The sequence below is a fragment of the Acinonyx jubatus genome, chromosome D3 (assembly GCF_027475565.1).
Source record: "Acinonyx jubatus isolate Ajub_Pintada_27869175 chromosome D3, VMU_Ajub_asm_v1.0, whole genome shotgun sequence".
Classification (NCBI taxonomy): Eukaryota; Metazoa; Chordata; class Mammalia; order Carnivora; family Felidae; genus Acinonyx; species Acinonyx jubatus.
In genome coordinates, this window is record NC_069392.1 from 36108789 (window position 1) to 36128963 (window position 20175).

The 20175-nt window shown below is 42.6% G+C and overlaps 2 protein-coding genes across 2 annotated transcripts in view; one reads left to right on the top strand and one right to left on the bottom strand.

The window, feature by feature from the left end:
• Nucleotides 1-882: 882 nt before the first annotated feature.
• Nucleotides 883-10200, top strand: LOC106984547 (uncharacterized). The gene is made up of 6 exons (XM_053205646.1): nucleotides 883-899; nucleotides 1057-1576; nucleotides 2018-2197; nucleotides 2604-2666; nucleotides 6326-6467; nucleotides 7866-10200. Exons 1-6 carry the CDS (start codon nucleotides 883-885, stop codon nucleotides 7994-7996), a joined length of 1053 nt encoding a protein of 350 aa, XP_053061621.1. The 3' UTR covers nucleotides 7997-10200.
• Nucleotides 6466-20175, bottom strand: part of ARHGAP28 (Rho GTPase activating protein 28) — a 240748-nt gene continuing 227038 nt past the window's right edge. Inside the window, exons 20-21 of the transcript XR_008291487.1 lie at nucleotides 16345-16438; nucleotides 6466-6847 (exon numbers count right to left, since the gene is read on the bottom strand). The gene's annotated coding sequence lies outside the window, so the exon portion shown is untranslated. The remainder of the gene's footprint in view (nucleotides 6848-16344; nucleotides 16439-20175) is intronic.

Below are 20175 nucleotides of genomic sequence, written 5' to 3' on the forward strand. Positions count from 1 at the left end.
CAACTACCCCATGCCAGCCACTGGGTTAGATGTTAGGGGACTCCACCTTAAGCAAAACAGGTTATTTGCCCCCACTGTCATGGAGTTTTCTCTCCTGTGTGTGGGGAGTGGGATAATTGAGACATCAAGTTTTAAAAAGAAATCTCAAAACATCATGATGACAAACTGTGAAGAGCACTAACAAAATAGAGAATATGTCCCTCCAACATATACCCTTAAAGCTAACCAAAAGTGATGGTATTAAGAGGTGGGGGCCTTTGGGAGGTAATTATGTCATGATGGTGGAGCCCTCATCAATGAGACTAGTGTCCTTATAAAAAAAAAAAAAAGCCCCCCCCCCAGGGGGAACCGGGAAGGGGGAGTAGTGAGCAGGTAGGCCCTTGCCTTCTTCAACCATTCGAGGACATAAGGTGAAGTCAGCCACCTAGAACAGGGACATCACTAACCATGATGGCACTTCATCTTGGACTTCCAGCCTCCAGAAATGAGAAGTAACTTTCTGTTGTTTATAAGCCACCCAGTCTACGGCATTTTTGCCACAGGGGCCAGAGGGACTAAGATGGGTGCTACATACACAAGCCTATGAAAGGAGGACCTGATCTAACTGGTACTCTGGGGGGACAGAGTAGGCTTCCTTCGAGAAAGCGATGCTAAGTGTTGATTTCTGAACGATGACCAGGAAGTACTATGCCTGGCATGGGGGCGTGGGGGGGGGAAGAGGCGGGAGTTGCGGGGGGGTGGTAGACTAAAAGGTTGCTGGGCAGATTGTGCAAAGATTCTAAAATGAGGGCGGGCACATCCCGACAAACATGAAAGTTCTTTCTGGCAATTCTGTCTCCAATTCCCACCTCGCTTTTTCCAACTTACTTCCATGGAGTTTCCATGTCCACGGGTCCCAGGTTAACCGGCCTAGGCCACCGGGCGAATCTAATGATTCCGCCACTGGGCAGCGGGGGGCTGTGGACGCCGGGGCGGCTGCTGTGGATGGCTCACCCACTTGCCCCAGGCACTCGACGACACACACCATTCCTACCGCAAGCACCGTGGCTCTTGCAGGAAGTGGGCGGCCCACACTCGGCCAGGGAAGCGGCTGCGCTTCGGTGCGGGTTTCATCACGGACGCCCAGCCTCACCCCAAGCCCCTCCCCCTCTCCCGGAGCCCGGCCTGCCCCTCACACGACCAGCCGCGGCCCCGCCGGGATCTCCGCACCGAGGCCCGGGCACTGCCAGGCCCTGAATGGTCCTCGGCGGGAACGGTACCCACGGGCGGGAACCACCGTCTGGCCCCGGGGCGGCCGGGGTACCACCGTCCCCCGACCCGTCCGCCTGCTCACCGGGTCTCGGGTCTCAGGAGTCACATGATCCGGCCGAGGGCGCGACGGCAGCGACCACGCCACAGCCAGCCCTGCGCCCGTCCCTCGGGTAGGCTTCCTCGGACTCTTGAAGGAATATGCGGCCCCGCGGGGTTCTGCAGATTCGGCGTTCTCTCGGCCCGCACACTCGTTCTCTCTTTAAGCACACAGAGCGGGAAAACACGGGGCAGAGTCCTTCAGAGCCACGCCGTTTGGGCCACCGTGGTGAGGCGAGGACAAGGACGCACCCAGGCACTGGAAGCGTCGGCTCTCAGGCCCAACCGGCTGTTATTGGTGGGCAGGCTGGCCAACACCGGCCATGAGGAGAAAGGCAGCGCCAGCTGAGAGCTAGGGCGGGACTTGGGCGTGGAGCGTGGCTTGGGAACCATAGCGCCCGGCGGGGGTGGAGTCTGCCTGGCCGTCGGCCTGGCGCGTGAAGGAGTGGGAGGGGCCTATATGCACCAGAGGGGCGGGGTCAGAGAGCGGGGGAAACAGTGCCGGCGGGGGCGGGGCCACCCTGGCTGTGGGCGTGGCAGCTGAGCGGAGTGGGCGGGTCGACCTGCAGCGGTTGGTGGCCGTTGGCGCGGCGGTTGGGAGGGTTGTGAAATTTGGGGCTCACACCTGGGGTCAGGGTCATTCATATCAAGCTTGTGTCCGATTCTGTAGAAAGCAGGGAACCGCAGCCACCCCAAGCTACAATCAAGGTCTGCTTCAACGTGGTTATTCCCTAAAGAGAGAGGCCAGACCACTGCGAGTCCTGAGAGGTGCGGGGGAGAGAAGCTTCGAACAGTGGTTTTTCACCAAGAGGTGTCGAAAGTGATTGCTGAGGCATCAGCGGGCTTGCTGGTGAAGCTAGTTGTCATCCTTTCATAATCTCTCTTTCAGTAGATTGGAGAGCGGAGTAAAAATAATTCTATTTACCCAGAGTGGCCTTAGAGAGATAAAGCGATCAAGAGGGGACAGGAGTGTGTGCAGGCAGCGCTGGAACGGGCCCCGCTTATGTGGCCCCCTGATCTCTTAGTGGGAGTTTCTCAGAGACTCGGGAACTTGGGGAGAGGTTGTGGGCAGCAAAAGGACGCCCAGTCTCCAGATGGGGGCAGATGGGGGCAGATGGGGGCAGCTGAGGGTGGTGGGGAGCCTGGGCTGTGGCCCCTCCGGCGGGAGGCTCCAGCCGTTTAGTGTGGAGTTGGGAGCAGACAAGCTCTCTTTGGGATTCGAGGTGTCCTATACGTTTTTTATTCTCTTGCTTCAGAGGGCACGGCCAGACCCAACAGATGGAAGCTGCGAGGAGACCAATTTAGACGTGATTGGGGAGGTAAGGATTGAGCTGACAGAACACCCCATTCCTGGGATTAGGCCATCACTGGCAGGGAAGGATGAGCCCCATGGTGGAAAGAGCATGGTTTTGGAAATGAGAAGTGTCTCTGCTTCTGGTTTTGAGTTGGTCATTTATTTCTACAAGGCTGCATTTCCTCACTTCTGAAATGTTGATAAGGATATTTTCCCTGCTACCTCATAGCTGTGGCGGAGGTTGACTTTGATGGCCGCTGTGAAAATGCTTTGCACAGTAAGGGTGACAAGAGCTAACAATTACTGACTCCCAGCTGAGAATATGAAGGGGTTTTCCACATGCAGTCTCATTTCATCCTTACATCAACTGTTTCTGGTTTTACAAATGAAGAGACTATGGCTGCTATCAGAGAAGTTAAGTAATTTGCCCAAGGCTTTTCAGCAGGTTGGAGCAGAATCCAGGCCTCAATGTATTCAGACTGACCCCAGAGTCTATTCTCTCAGCACTGCACTATAAAACCTAAATCCTGTGGGTTTTGTTGTTGTTATCAGTATTTTATAGAACCAACTCCAAATTTAGGCAAGATACTGAGCTATATTTCCTCTAACTCCAACAGTGAGATTTGCTGATTCCAATAATCGACTCTACCTACAGGCTTTTTGTTATTATAGCTTAATTTCTCAGCCTTAAGTAGCCTTTTTACCTATAAAAGAGTCCTGTCAACATGTAAATATCCCTTGAGGTGGGGGGGAAAAGATTGAGGGGAGGTGCCTAGAAACAAAGAGATGAAAACTTGACCTAGATTAAAAAGGGCATAGAGGAGAGTTGTGGGAAGACGTAATATTAAGCAATTTGTCTCTCTAATTGTCTATAATGAAAGACCAGTTTTAATTTTTAAAAATTTCCTATCTGTAGTGGACTGATCTTTTCATAAAATACTATAAAAATGATTTACTAGAAAAATGAAATGAAAAAACAGACATAATACATACCCAGTTTTCTGAATTAAAGACCACAGAATGAACCTGCATTTTATTAACCATAAGAATAAAAAAAACAGGAAAAAAAATTTTAAAACCAGTGCACATTCATTGAAAGTATGGATACAGATGTGACAAAGAATCCCTACTATGCTTGTAGCATTTTTTTCATTCCACAAATGTGTTTACTTCTTGCTAATTTATCTAAAATTAATTTGGGTTTGGGACACCTGGGTGGCTCAGTTGGCTAAGCATCTGACTTCGGCTCAGGTCATGATCTCATGGTTTGTGAGTTCGAGCCTCGCATCGGGCTCTGTGCTGACAGCTCAGAGCCTGGAGCCTGCTTCAGATTCTGTGTCTCCCTCTCTCTCTATCCCTCCCCTACTCACACACTGTCTCTCTCTCAAAAATAAACATTAAAAAAATTTTTTTTGAAAGCTCATTAGAGAAACTAATCCCATAGAGGTATGTTGATTGCAGTGTAAGAGGAGATTAATTTCAGCAAGTTCAAGATACTCATTTTTAACTTAGATCCAAAATGAAAATTTTCACAACTCATTTTCAGTCCATCAACTAGTTCCACAATTTATTTCATAGTTATATTTCAACTACCTTTTATTGAAATCACCTTTCAGTAAAAGGCAGAACCATGATTTTCTTACATATGCCTGTTCTTGTAATGAAAAGATAAAATTTAAAGCATTTTGTCAAACTTGTAAGATGTAACTTTGCCGACTGGCAATATTAAGTTAATCACCTACTTCACTGACAGTCATTATTAAGTGATGGAACATGTCAAAAATCTGTAAAGGTATATTCTTCCAAGCTTTTATTTTTCCCTTTCAATCAGATATTTACTGGCAAAACATGTTGCCATACTTCTTTGCATGGAAGTATAAAAACCATTAAAATACTGAAGATAGCAGCAAATAAGCGAGACTATCTAATGTACACTTTAAAAAATTAGAACCAAATTAGCTTCTTATTTTGTAGAAACCTATGACATGAATTTGCCTTACAGTTCAGACATTTTTAACACAACTTTCTTGCTCCATAAAGATCCTAATTCAGCATGTGGTACCTGTTATGATTCAACTTCCATATTATTACATTTTTTATAATTTTAATTTATAATTTTAATTTTACACTGTTATAATAATCTTCAATTTACATTAGTTTTTGTTGCATCACTAAGCATACTTTTTAGTGAAGCTGACATTTTTCATAGCAAGACGTTTCTCCATGAAGGGAGTTCGAGACTGATTATGGTCAGTTGCAAGCTCTCCATCTGGGTAACTCTTACAAAGTGCTTTTCTCTCATTGCAGGGGTCCCATCAGAGCACGTTCCTACTCAAAACTTAAACTCCAAGCACATTTGTTGACAATGTAATCCTTCATGGTTTTCTTCAGTACAGAGTTGGTTGCTTTTAGCAATAAAGCTAGGTGGGGGTGGGGAGAGGGGCGGGGAGAATCCTACCATTTTACTATTGTGTTCAAATTAATTCATTTTAGCAAGATCTGTGTGGCTGCCGAGTTGCAGTGAAAAACAGGCAACATTATGTATTTTATGGTCTTAATTCTTAACAGCCGGTTTCTGAACGCATGTGATTGGAAAGCGATTCTTGAGCCCCATTTTTTTCCTGTGTTTCACCTAATGCTTCTAAGCAAGCATCTCTGATGCAATCATTTACTAATCTTCCAGTAATTATCAGCGGATTTTTAGTTTTAGCAACCTGAGGAGCAATTTTCTGTGAAGCCCCCAAAAGCTTTAATGCTTATAGTGTAATACGGAACATCTGCTCTGTCAGCCTCTTGATTCAAAACTCTCTTTCTCAAAGACTTCTTTTTTGTTTTGGATTTGTTTGGTAAGTAAATGTCACTTAAGGATCCGTTTCATTCACGACTCATTAGTGCTTTTCCATAAATCACATTATGGTTTTAGTACTTTGTCAGACAAATTTACTTGCCTAGTACAGCTACCAAATATGTGTGTATTTACATTAAAAGTCGTAATTAAAAGTCAAAATGATTATAACAACGATGTTGGATTATAGCTGACAAATCTTAAAATGATATGGAGCGTGAGGCGGTCCTCCTGTGCCCCTGTCACATGCATGTACCACTCAAGTTCCACCCAAACTGCTCTGTACCCTATTCAATGAGTTGAGTTCATCAATCATGTCCTGGGGCTTTGGGGAAATATATCACATTATTACATACACATTTCTTAAAGCTTCCTCCTGTTCTTTCTGCCTACATTGTGTTGGACTTTGTTGCTGTTGTTGTTTTTAACTTTATCTGTTGAAAGAGAGAGAGTGAGAGAGAGAGAGAGAGCGAGAGAGCGAGGGGGTCGGGAAGGGGCAAAGAGAGAGGGGAAGAGAGAATCCCAAGCAGACTCCTAGCTGTCAGCCCAGAGCCCGATGTGGGGCTCGATCCCACAAACAGAGCCAAAAACCAAGAATTGGATGCTTACCCAACTGAGCCACCCAGGCACCCCTGCAGACCACACTTTGAATAATATTGTCCTGGAATTGATGATTGGCACTTGTCAAAAATGCTAACCTCTGCTGGGTACCAAATGCTTACTTGGCAATAAAGGAGAAAAGATATGTCAGTTCTTGCTCTAGTCTGGCTCAGCCCCAATGATTGGGTGTGTCTTCTTCAAAAGCTACATTTACTTCATCTCAGGGTTATCTTTGTTAGGTGCCAGTCAAGAAAAGCTACAACGTCCAGTGGGATGTAAACATCAACACTGGATTTTCATACCGCCTCAGAGAATGGCCTCGTTCTGGATATCAGCATTGCCAAAGTGGATGCCATTGTATTAGAGATTATAATTGGCAAGGTGGGTGCTTAATATTCAGGGTTTTTTTTCTCCCTACCACCAGTAACAGAACAGTTAGGAAACATTAGACATGCCTAGTACCAAATCCCAATCATCTACTCTGATGGAGTGGGAAAGGTCTAACCACTAATGTAGAGCTGATAAAACACCTTTTAATGCCTTTGATAGTACAGAAGCTGTGTCATTCCACTGCTCCTGCCCAGCAGCCCAGACCCTGACCTTGTGGAAGTGGAAGAAGAATCTCAAATTCTGTCCTCAGGCAGAGCAGGCTGTCCAAAGTGAATATTGGTGAACACCCTTCCGGTCAGCAAAGGAGGAGGGCGGGACATGGAAGGACGGACTATAGGTGCATGATTTCATCCGTCTGGGACTCCACGCTCCTGGAGGGAAGGAATAAGTTTGTTAATGGTTTTGTACAGTGCCCTGCCTGACAGTCATTACATCTATGAGGTCTCCACAGACAGTGAAGTGATTTTTCTAAAATAGTAATTACATCTCTCCCTTCGAGTTTCACAGATTAATCCGTAAGACCTGCCCATCATCCTCTTAACAGTATCTGGGGCTTTCATAGTTACAGCTGTTCACAAAGCCTCTTGTGAAAAATACTTTGCAAATGTACTTTCCTTTTGAGCCTTTCCAGAAACACAGGGCAGAATGGCCCGCTTTTACATTTTCCAGCCTAATGGTAGAGGCTCTGAACGCAAAACAGATCTAAATTTCTTTTTTCTTTTTTCTTTCCCAAAGCTTATAAGCTTTTTCTTAAAAAAAAAAAAAAAGAGAGAGACAGAAAAATAACATCAAGGAAAGTAATCTATATGGCTCTTTGCTCTCTGGAAACAAATAGAACATGAGTAGAATACTATACCACCAGACAGATATCACATGCATGAAAGAGATGCATTTCAGTGATTCTCAGCAAGGGGCGGTTTTGTCCCACAGGGGACATTTGTCTGGAAATACTTTGGTTGTCACAACTGAGGGAGAAGGGGCCGTGCTACTGGCGTCAAGTGGGTAAAGACCAGGGAGGCTGCTAACCAGCCTCCCACGCCCAGAAGAGTCCCCCACGACACAGAACTAGCGGGCCTCAAAGGGCAATAGTGGCAGGTAGCGAAACCATGATTTAGTTACACCTTCAAATTTTCTTCGAAGCTAATGCTTTTGTGGACTTATTTCTAGAACTTGTTAATCCCTGACATTTTATCCTTTGGGGCTCCGTTCTATGGGTAAGTCTTGCCAAAATAAGCCTTTTTCCAGTTTCCCAAATAAAGTGTAATTGTAAAGGGTACAATTAAAAAAATTTTAAAGATACAAAGAACTACCTGATGGGAGTATGCTAGTACTCCTACTTCTGGGAGCTTTTAGAGAAGTAGATTATAATACGAGCCTTACAATTTTCAGGGGAATCTTCTGATAAAGGAAGACCGCTTCGGGGAACAAACACACCCCCAAATGAGAAGGCATCAATATACCAGAGAAACCCGCGCAGTCTGAACAGACACGGAGTTCTTACGGATCGTCAGGTCCTCTGAGGTCGCGGCTGGGCTTTAATGCTGGCCTTACCCTCAGTCTCCTGTATTTCATCACTGTATCCCCACCTCCGCGGTCACAGCGGAACCTTCAATAGCCTCATGCCCACCGGCGAGCTTTTTGAGGAGCACCGAAGTGTGAGGAACTCTTTCGCAAATTGTGTTCATTCTTCCACAGACCAGGCCCAGGTATTGACCTGGGACTTCCGTTCTCCTCTGTGTGTGGATTTTCCTGACTTCAGACAATTGTCCTTGGTAGGACCTCAGTGACAGCTGATTCAGGATCAGTGATGAGCTGGTCGTAGCTGACGCAGGCCGAAAAGAATTCCTATAGTAAATGTGAGAGTTCATGCAGTTTCTCCAGATGGGGCTTGGAGAGTTTGTTTCATTAGTAGGTTTTTCAGACTGTCTTTGCTCTTCATGAACGCTGGCATGTCATTTCCTCTTCAGACAAAACTTCTGCCTCTGGTGCATGTAGCTCTATCGTGGGGTCTTGGGGGAAGCAGGCTAGCTTCAGGTGGAGGCTTCTGGCATGTCATTTCGCACCTCTGTGTCCTGATATGTCTTCTTTTACTGGTTTATTTTGATCAGTTTATCTTGAGCAAGTGTTCCTCACTAAAGGCAGATGGATAGAGCATTTTCCCCCAGAGGAGGCAGCAGCCACGTCTCCTCTGGGGAAGAATCCATGATCGGTCTGGTTTGGAGGGTACCATCAAGCACTCTACCCCAGGGGCCAGCCAGCAAGTGTGGGCATCTGCGGGGGCCCTCTTCTGATCCAGGTGAGCGCTGGAGTTTCCCCATTCATTTCCAGAGTCACAGAAGGCAGACATCCTTGCGAGGGTTGTCTGAGCAATGTCACCCTTTGCCAATGGAAGGCCAGGGGCTCTGTCTAGCAACTTTATGCAAGCCCAAGATGCAAGAGAGCACAAAATGGGAAGACTTTCTAAAAACCCTTTTTTTCCTAGTTTTAGGCCTTTTTATAAGACTATGCATGCCGATTTTTGTTGGGAAAACATGTTTAAGAAACTTACCCCTCTTGGGGACTGAAATCTGTGTGGGTGGTTTAAACTGTCTGCTTTCTTGACCCACTGTGCTGGTGGTTGGAAGCAGTTTTGTTTTTTTAAAATATTTTTAAGAGAGAAAGTGAGCAAGCAGGGGAAGGGGCAGAGAGAGGGGGACAGAGGATCTGAAACGGGTTCTGCTCTGATAGCAGTGAGCCCAATGCGGGGCTTGAACTCATGAACCACAAGATCATGACCTGAGCTGAAGTCAGTCACTCAGCTGACTGCGCCACCTGGGTCCACACCGGGAGCAGTTTTCTGTGTGGACCGCGTTGACCACACCGTCTCTCTGGACGGAGCTCATACTTCTGTTGCAGAATTATTCTATAGCAGTAACAAAAGTTCCTCTGTATCTGTCAAAGGCAATGTAAACTTCATCTCTTCTAACACCTACAGCAGTTGCAGGGAAGATCAGATAGGGTTCTTTTTGTCTAGCGCTTCAAATTTCACTCCCCTCTTAAATTATTTAAGGCTGGCTTTGGTAGTTGCTTCCTAAAGAAGGTCAAATTGTGGTTTCAGATCCATTTAGAATTCATAAAAGGAACATTGGCTGAGCTGACACATTCATCTGGAACTCGAGGAAGGCTAAAGCAAAGCCCTATTTATACCCCCACGTGTCCCAACAGGTTGTGTGTCCAAGCAACCTATAGGCCTCCTAAAGTCATTTCCATTGTCACTGTGATCCAGTGCTAACTGTGATCTGGCACCTGTAATTCCGACAACTGTAGCAGTACATGCTGAAGAAACAGTGTGAAGGTAACACACTTCTCTTTCAAACTAGCTTTGAAATCGTTAAGCCTGAGGAATCTTGTACTGTCTGAAATACTGGGAAGGAGCACACAAAGATCCTGCCTCTTTCCAGAAATTGTTCCACTGGAAATTATCATTTTTCACAGGAGATATTCTCGACTGTCCTTCTTGACAGTCTAATGATCTTAATACTTTCCCTATGGTAAGCCTTTTCTGGCGTTTTCTCATTAATGGCAGTGGGCAAAGCATGGTTCTCTCCCAGGGTCCATTTGGCATGGGAATTCAATGTACCGCCGCCATATTTCAGGGTCTAAGCACAGAGCCCAGGCCTAATGTTTTTTACAGCTTTACTGAGGTATAATTGACATACAATAAACTTCACATATTTAAAGTGTACAGTTTGATGTGTTTTAGCATGCGTATATCTCCCTGCAACCATCACCACATTCAAGATACTGGACATATCACCCCCAAAGGTTTCCTCATGCCCCTTTGCAACCCCTCTCTTCCCACCCTCCTCTTAAACCTTTAACACGCTATTTCAAAGTTGAAGCCAGAAAGTGGGAAAGCTACTCTTCCCATTCAGCAAGTCTGGTGGAATCCCAGCTCCGAGACAAGGTAAGGAAATTATGACATTTACAGACCCAATGTTACTTTTGGATCCAGATGTGAAGATCCTCAGTGAAATACTGGTTAATTAATTATGGAAAAAAACAGGACCAATTACAATTGTATCCCATAGACTTCCCTTTTTATTCTCCAGTGTATTTTTTCACTAAATCTTTGTTCATTTTTCCCCAGTTTTTCTTCGTTTCCTCACAGCTTTAGCTTTAGTTGATATTCTCATTTTATCCTGACATTATAAAACAAGATGGCTATTTTCTCATAAGCTCCTGGAGGGGAAATGTGTGCTAGATGAAGAATGGTTGCTAGTTGGTAGCAATCACCCACATTTCAAAATGAAAGGAGCAGAGCAATGAAAAGTTATATTCAATTACAATTTTCTTAGTCCCTTCTATTGCTCGTCAATCCCTCGAGTCCCCGAGAAATACCACTGAAGTTGTCAAGGCATTCATTTCCCAGGTACTTCGATTTGTGTCAAAGCTCCTAAAAACAAAGCCTTCTTTGCCAGGAGGATAGGGCCCAACAAATAGGTCTTCTGTGATAAAATATTAGATAGACTGAATATATCCAGTCCATCTATGCAGCTGTCTCTAACATTCCTGCTATTTAGGAATGAGACATGATGAAATATTGAACATTTCTCAAATGTTTATCCATTAAGTGCTAACTTAGCACTTGAACTGGATGGCAAGATGAAAATGGAGAAAATGCTCTATGAAAATTGCTAGGACCAGGGCATCTGGGTGGCTCAGTCGGTTAAACATCTGGCTCTTGATTTCAGCTTGGGTCATGATCTCATGATTCATGAGATTGAGCCCGCGTCCAGCCCTGCCCTGACAGTACAGAGAACCTGCTTGATAATCTCTCTCTCCTGCCCTTCCCCTGCTCACACACACTCTCAAAATAAGATGGCTAGGACCAAAAGGCATATGTGCACCTTAAAACACTATCAAGTAAAGGGCTAAGTTATGGTACAGTGGGGTAGAAAGGAATGGGAAGGCTCTAAAAAGGTACCTGTAACTAGTATTGTAACTAGTATTTGTAGGCTGTATAATAGGAGCACTTCTAACAGCCCAGCGGACAATGTACTTTCACTGTAGTAAGGGGACTGTCACAGACAGGGTGGGTGGTATTAGGACATGAGAGATCTAAGTTCCCTAGTTGAAACAGGGACCCTGGTGTAATGGGAAAGAGTACTAGGCAGGTCGGGCCTGATTGTGGAGGATCCAACAAAATTACCTCAGGTCCATTTCCAGTCAGCCCCTCGTATAAGAGGCTATCACTTTTCTGATAATCTATCACTATAGATTTTCTTCTGCTGCTGAATTTCAGGTGAATGGAATCGTGTAGTACGTACTCTTTAATGTTTGATTTCTTTCACACAACACGGTTTTGAAATTCATATTTTTGCATGTATTTAAAATTCCTTTTTAGTCAGGGGCACTTGGGTGGCTCGGTGAAGCATCTGACTTCAGCTCATGTCATGATCTCGTGGTTTGTGAGTTTGAGTTCCATGTCTGGCTCTGTGCTGACAGTGAAGAGCCTGCTTGGGATTCTCTCCCTCTCTCTCTCTCTGCCCTCCCCTGCTCATGCTTACTCATCCTCTCTCTTTCAAAATAAATAAACTTAAAATGTTAAACAGTACCCTTTTTACCCTTTTCCAACTTCTCTCTGGACTGTCAGAAAACACGTCATTTACCACCAGAAAGGTAAGAGAAACATCTTATGGGAGCCCCTAGCATCCCTGGAACTCCTGATTCTTTTCAATCTGCTTGTATGTTTTGCCAGAGATCTTTGGAATTGAGGTAACTCCCTTGCCTTCCCTGGCACAGTTGATCCAACAGAAATTACAACTGGGCTCAGAACATTCTGGGATGGCCAAAAGAAGACAGCATGCACTCCCTAGTGAAGAACCATGGGAATAGATGATCTAGATGTGTCCTTGAAGAGGTTAATGGGGTGCCTAGGAATGACCGCTTCATTAGCCATGGAACAGGAAAAAAAAAAAAAAGCCTCATTGCAACAAGGCAAGAATCTGTACCATGGGAGGACAAATCCATTAATCTTCCCAACAGATTAACCTGATGCCCCAAGAAAGAGAAAGGGTGGGGAAAGCACATCCGTTTGTTTTTCAGTGTCCATTCTCTGTGCCAGGAGTTACATCCAAGGGAATAAATGAACCATTTGGAATGAAGCCATATTTGTGTATTGTGTAGGAAAGAGACTCAAAAAGAGACAACCCAGTTTTTTCACCTTGAGAGAAGCTGAGAAAGACAAGGAGGGCCTTTGAGCTGCAAGAGATAGATGCAGCCCTTCTAGAAGTGTATAGTCCCCACATTTGGGGCTTGAATCTAGCAGTGAGCAGCAGAGATAGTGCCAGCCCCCACTCGGGCTCCCATCTATACTGGGGGGCTCAGAGCCCTCTGCCCACTCCAGGAGAGTTTCAAAAAAGCAAATGGAGTGCCACGTGCCTACCTAGGGCATAGGCATCTGAGATGCAGGGAGGAGCATGAGGAAGTGCTCCCTGCCCACCTCTCTCCCAGTCACCCCAAAGTCCCCCAATGTGCGTGTGTGGGTGTGTGACCACAGGGCGTCTGACTTCAACCATGGCCTTGGGAAAAGCTTTAAAGGCCCTTCATCCCCCAGTCCCCGTGTGAGGGAGTGATCTGAAGAACTTCTGTCTGCTGGAGAGTTCAGTTCCAACACAAGAGGACAACGACAGCAACGAAACCTCAACTATTCTGCAGCTCAGCTGGCACCAACCGGTACTGGAATAGAACCCGAATCCTCTGCTGCTGTCCAGTGACAGACACCAGGAAAGTGGAATGTTCTCTAGGATAATGACAGGCTATTTTTAGAGGTAAAATGACAAAATCTAAATGTTGACAAGTTCAAGCCAGAAGGACTTGGGCCTACCTGTGTTCATTTAGGACTGGGAGTGGCTATGCTTTCAAACTTGGTCACCCCCATGGTTTACCAAAGGGTTGATGTGGGCTGTGACAAGAAAGGATCCAAGGGACTCAAGAGTTTTGACTTGAGGAACTAAAAACTGTTGCTCTTAACTGAGATCTTAAAGAACTAACATATGGTTAGAATGGATTTTGGCATAGAGATTTAAAAATTCACTTTGAGACATGCTAAGTATGGAATGTTTTAAAGGGGGATATTTTTGCTAAACTGGATAAAAATTTTGCAGCACAAGATTTGATGGGTTCAACTATCATGTACTCTTGGTTGATGTAAAAATCCAACATCTCCAGGATAAAGATAATTGGAGCTCTATTAAGATTAATTGGATATACAGTAAATGGATTGGTAAAGAGATGAAGGGAAGATTGCTGTCTGATGGAAAAAGCCAAATCCTAATGATCATATATGTATTCCTTGTATATTTGTATGCTAATTGGGTTGAACATAGATTATGGAGGGAAAGACTGTAAAAAAAAAAAAAAAAGGGTTGACGTGACCTTTTCTCTGTCTCTGTGGAAATCTGACCTTAGGTTAACTTTCTGGCTTCTTGCTTCTGGGAACCTGGTAAGAGAATATGTTAGTTGTACTACTGGGGAGCATTGTTTTTAGTAAAAGGTAGATCTTATGATGCAGATCTATGCTTTCAAACCATGAGTTTTGTAACCTTCTCCTCCTGGAACAGAAAACCCTTGCCTCCACATAATGGGCAGTGCAGTGTGTGGATATGTGGTTCTGGATCTATTGGGTACAGAAAGACCAAAGAAAAAATAATTCCTCAGACTCATCCCTCTGTATGAATTACGGAGGAAGAAGACCCAACGTCAGAGAAACACCTGTGACTGCTCCATGGTGACCTCTTTGAAATCTCCGCATAATGATTTTACATGGTGTCCAGAAGATGAGCGAGTTACTGTTATTTGTTGTTGTTATCTGTTGCTTGTCAAGCAAGCTTTTGAAATTTGTAAATTCTTACGTTCCTTTAAATAGAGGTTGCTAATGGCACACAGGTGTCCTGAGATTTGTTTGTTTGTGAACCTTTTGGTTATAACTATGGGCAAAATGTCATGAAGTGATGTTAACTTGCTAAGCTGACATGGAGGGTGTTAAATGTTTATGTTCAGTATATTTTGTGTTTATTATATGCATCGCTATATAATACTTCTTGAACTACTGTATTGCTGAATCAAGAGTTGTAGTGTTAGAGATTATATAACTGATAATATAATTGAGAATGGAATAACTGTGGCTTGCTTGTTAGAACTGGCAGGTTACTTTGTAACTATTTCCAAAACATCTGTTATTTAAACTGAAGCAATAAGTCACTCCTTTAAAATAAAAAGCAATGGGGCATCTGGGTGGCTCAGATCTGGGTGGCTTAAGCATCTGACTCTTGGTATCAGCTCAGGTCATGATCTCACAGTTTGTGGGTTCGAGCCCCACGTCAGGCTCTGGGCTGACAGTGCAGAGCCTGCTTGGGATTCTCTCCCTCTCCCTCTCTCTGTCCTTCCTCCACTCATGCGCACTCTTTTTCTCTCTCAAAATAAAAAAAATAAACATTAAAAAGTAAACAAATAAATAAAATAAAAAGTTGTTGCATCATTGAAAGACTTAGGACACTACAAAATAGCTTCTGCAACCCTGTTTGGCAATGGATTAGTAGAGTGGTGGATTCACTGATTATTAGTGATGGGTATGTTCTTATTGATTTTGTTTTTTTTTTTTTGTTTTTTTTGTTTTTTTTAGCATTTATTCATTTTTGAGAGTGAGAGAAACAGAGCATGAGTGGAGGAGGGGCAGAGAGAGGGAGACATAGAATCCAAAGCAGGCTCCAGACTCCAAGCGGTCAGCACCGGGCCCGACGCAGGGCTCGAACTCATGGACTGTGAGATCATGAGCCAAAGTCAGACGCTTAACCGACTGAGCTACCCAGGCGCCCCTGATTTTGGTACTTCCATGTTCAGATCATTGTTAAGTCATTGGGTTGGAGCCCTGGGGTGGCGTGGAGTGAGATATAGTGAGTGCGGGTCACTGATGGGAGAGAAGCCCCTGTCATTTAAGGACACAAGTTACGCCCCAGCACCGGCCCGCAGCTGCACAGTGAAGGAACTTACGGTGAGGTTGCTAAGCAAATACTCGGAATGAATTACTGTTACCTATAAGCTCATAAGCAAATTGTTAAAAATACACATGCTTGCTAGTTGACATAGTTCAGATAAAACTTTTCAAAAGCATACTCTCCTCATTCCCTATGCTTCTCACCCCCACCCAGAGCAAGTGTAATTTACTACAGGGAAGATAAAAAGAAACATCTAAGGGGAACCCCAGCATTGCCCAAAGTCCTGATTCTCTTTAATCTGCTTTTATGTTTTTATGTTAAGAATTTTTTTTTTCCCAAAATTCTACAGAAAATTTCAAGCGTAGAGAATATTACGTTGAATAGTGGTATACCTACTGCCCTTCCATCGGAAGTATTTTACTATATTTGGCCTGAAGCATATCTATCTTTCTATTGATTCATCAATCTATCTTATTTTTACACATTTCACAATAAATTACAGACACCGATACACTTCCCCCGAAATGCCCCAGGATGCATATCATTACCTTAAGTTCAATATTTCTTATTTGCAAATTATTGTCTTTTGAGGTAGCATTTACATATAATGAAATGCAGGAATAGTAAGTAAACATTCACTGAGTTTTGACAAATATATACATCTTTGTAACCCAAACACTTATCAAAATATAAAACAATACTATCCCATAGAAATGTAATGCAAGTCACATATATAACTTAGAATTTTCTAGTAGTTACACTAGAAAAGTAAACAGAAACTGCTGAAATTTATTTTACTAATACATCATTTTAAATATACAAAATATTAGAATCTAACATGTAATAGTAAAATACTACTAATGAGATGTTTTATATTCTTTCCTACTTACGTCTTCAAAATCTGGTGTGTATTTGGAACACATCTCCATTCAGACTAGTCACATTCCAAGTGTTCAACATGCCCATGTGGCCTGGCCAGTGGTCCTGTATTGGATGGCACATATAGAATGTTTTCATTCCCTGGAAAGGCCCCATGCCCCTTCCACCCAGTCTCCATACCCACCCCCATAGAGGCTCCATAGTTCTGAGTTTTCTCTCCTCTCACTTATTAGTGCTGCCGGTCCTATCATTTCATGTCAATGGAATTGTACAGTATGTATCTTTTGTGTCTGGCTTCTTTCACTCAGCATAATGTTTCTGAGATTCATTTATGTTGTTATCTGTACTCAGCAGCTGGTAGTTGTATAATTGGTCTGAGAGAAACTGCTAGACCCTTTCCAAAATGGCTGCCCTACTTTGTATCAGCAAGTATAAGAGTTCTGATTCTTCCACCCTCAAAGTGATCAATCTGTTTAATTTTAATCATTCTGGTGGGTATGTAGTGGTATCTCCTTGTGGTTTGTTTTGCATTTCCCTAATGACACATGATGTTGAACGTGTTTATATCTGCTTCTTAGCCATTTGTGTTATCTCCTTTCATGTAAGTATCTGTTCAAGTCTTATGCCCTTTTCAAAAATGTGCTTGTTTTTCATTAGAGAATTCTTTATATATCCTGAATGTCCGTCTTTTGTCAAACATATACTTTACAAATATCTATTTTCCTAATCTGTGGTTTGCTTGATTTCTTAATGGTCCCTTTGGATAAGCAGCAGTTTTAAATTTTGTTGAAGTCTAATTTAGCAAATTTTGTTTTCTTTTAAAAGTGTTGCTTTCTGTTCCTAAGAAAGCTTTGCCTATTCCCAAGTCACAAAGCTAGTCTCCTGTGTTTTCTTCTGAAGGCATCATTGTTTCAAGCATTATAATTAATACTCTGATCCACTTTGGATGAATTTGTGATATGTATATCTAGTTGCCCTAGCCCCTTCTGCAGAAAGCTTCCTTTCTCCATAGGGTTACTTTGGCACCTGTGCTGAAAATCAAATGATGATGTAAGTGAGCACCTCCTTCTGTGCTGTTTTGTTTCATTGATGTAGGTGTTGACCTTCATACTGTATCATATTAATAGCTGTGGCTTTATAGCAAGTCTTGAAATCCCTCATTCTAAATGTAACTTGGTTCTCTTTTTGGGGTAAGATTACTTTAGATGTTCTAGATCCTTTGCATTTCCATATAAATTTTATCATTAGTTTGCCAATTTCTACCTAAAAAGCCTACTGGTGTTATGATTGGGATTGCATTAAATCTACAGATCTATTTGTGGGGAACGGACATCTTGCCAATGTTCTTCCATCCATCTCTTCCCACGCAGAAACATGATCTGTCTATACTTTTATTTAGCTATTCTTTAATTTCTACCAAAAGTATGTTTTAGTTTTTCCATAAACTTTTTTGATGCTATGGGAAATGGAAGTTAAAACCTTTATTTTCCAATTGTTTGCTAATATAAAAAATACAATTGACTTTGGAGTACCTGGGTGGTTCAGTCGGTTAAGTGTCCAACTCTTGATTTCGGCTCAGATCATGATCTCAGAGTTTGTGAGATCAAGCCCCACCTCGTGCTACACTGACAGCATGGGGCCTGTTCAGGATTCTCTGTCTCCCTCTCTCTCTGCCCCTCCCCTGCTTGCTCACATTCCCATGTGTGCGTGTGCTCTCTCTCTCTCAAATAAATTAAAAACCTTCAAATAAATACTATTGATTTTTACGTAATAGCCTTATATGCCATGACCATGCTTAATTATCTTACTAGTTCTAATAGTTGAAGATATTCATCCTTTTCCATATAAATCCTCATGTCATTTCCAAATAGAGACTGTTTTCTTTTTAATCTTTTGCCTTTCTTTCTTGCCTTTAGCACAAGATATACTGTAAAATGTTGAATTTACAAAAAAATATCATGAATTAGTACTGAATTTTGTCAAATGTCTTTTCTGTATCCATTGAAAAAGTTTTTGTGTTTTTTTTGTTGTTGTTGTTGTGTTTTAAAGACACATTAAAAACAACATAACCATCCATTACTATAGTGCCACATGGCTTTTGCACAAGGCCACCATCCAGCAAATGAGTGACAGAGTGGGCTCACACAGGTGCCTGCTGACTTGAAAGCCCTGTTGTTTTTTTTTTGTTTGTTTGTTTTTTTTGAGAGAGAGAGAGAGAGTGCAACCTTGAGAGTAGGAGAGGGGAAGAGGGAGAGAGAGACAGAATCTTAAGCAGGCTCCATACCACCACAGAGCCCATCACGGGGCTCGAACTCATGACCGCGAGATCATGATCTGAGGTGAAATCAAGAGTCGGATGCTTAACCAGCTGAGCTACCCAGGCCCCTCAAAAGCCCCCATTCTTTCACCAGGCACATGGTGCCCTTAGACTGGTGGAACATAAGAATTCTTGGGACAACGTTTTTCTTTTTTTCTCTTTATTTTTATGGATAAATGCAACATACATATTATATTTAACAATGGAAGCCAAGACAAAATAATTAATATTAACTTTTGCAACGGGAGACAACATAAAACATTGGCATTTCTTGTGACATTAAATCATTTTTTAATCAGATCACAGAGTTTTAGAAAATAGTTGAAAAATGGCTGAAAGATTTGTTTTTAAATTAAGGTTATGTGTGTGTGTGAAACCATTTAAAATGTTTGAAAGAAACATTTTAATCCATGTCACACTATTTTTTATTAAGTGACATATTTATGGAAAATAGCTGAAAATGCCTGTCAGAAACTAGGAACTATTTAATCCCATAATATATATTCTTTTCAGGCATGTTAAACATTTGTGAAAAACAGTTGAAATATGCTTGATAGAAAGAAGGGAATTTCAATCTCATGTTGCTTTTCTGTCAAGTGCAATATGGGTAAAGCAGTTGAAAAATGCCGGAAAGCAGAGATGACTCTTAATTCCTACACTTGAAAACCTGCACTGCAACGTTGGTGAAACACATAAGACAATGACTAAGGGACACAAATTCTCTCAGAGTATACCACAGGTCACAGTTACAGAGTATTTTTGGCTTTAAAGCTTTTGCTAAAAATATTTTACATCATTAAATGTGTATTATTAAATGCACATTGAAAGCTAACTGAAGTGACTTAAATAATAATAAGACTCAGGGACAGTTTGTAACAAAAACTGTTAAAGTCCATTAATTTTTTTCCCAAGAAAGGCAAGTGAGGTAGTTTATACTGTATACCCATTGTAATGAAATTAACATTCCAGTTTATTTGAAGATCACTGAATCCAAGAATCATATCCTCCAAGAGCTGCTAAACAAAGGGATCCTCTTCCACAGAATGCAGAAAACAATGAGCCAGCTCTAGGTTTATTTTCTGGGTAAGTGTCACTAAAATGTTAACTTCCTCTAATACTTTCCTGGATATTATTTTCCTAAGTGAGAAGCTAGTAAGAACTGAATCTAGAAGCCCGGGATCTGAGTCTTCTCTTGTTTGCAAACATACTACTCAATTTTACTGACTACTATAACTATTTTAAAACAACCCTTGAAAAAAGCAAAAATAGTTTCAGTAATTATTTGACAGACATTTTTGAATTGTAATTGTAGAGGTTTGTTTATTCTTTAAGAATAAATTGAGTAAAAAGAACCTCTACTCCTACAAAATTAGTCTGTATGTCTACTGGAAGTTCTCCTCAAATCAGTCAGTTATCCTAGGACAAAGAACAAAAGTTGTATCCAAAGATAGTGGTATTGACATGGCCTTCCATATCACATAGCTATTTGAAAGTTGTCACACATCCTTAAATACATTCAGGTGAT

Bases quoted from the DNA above. Each gene is read 5' to 3' on its own strand.
- LOC106984547 (XM_053205646.1), top strand. The intron at 2,198-2,603 runs GTGAAGCTAGTT...CTCTTGCTTCAG, and splicing joins AGGCATCAGCGGGCTTGCTG to AGGGCACGGCCAGACCCAAC. The intron at 6,468-7,865 runs GTGGGTGCTTAA...TACAATTTTCAG, and splicing joins TAGAGATTATAATTGGCAAG to GGGAATCTTCTGATAAAGGA.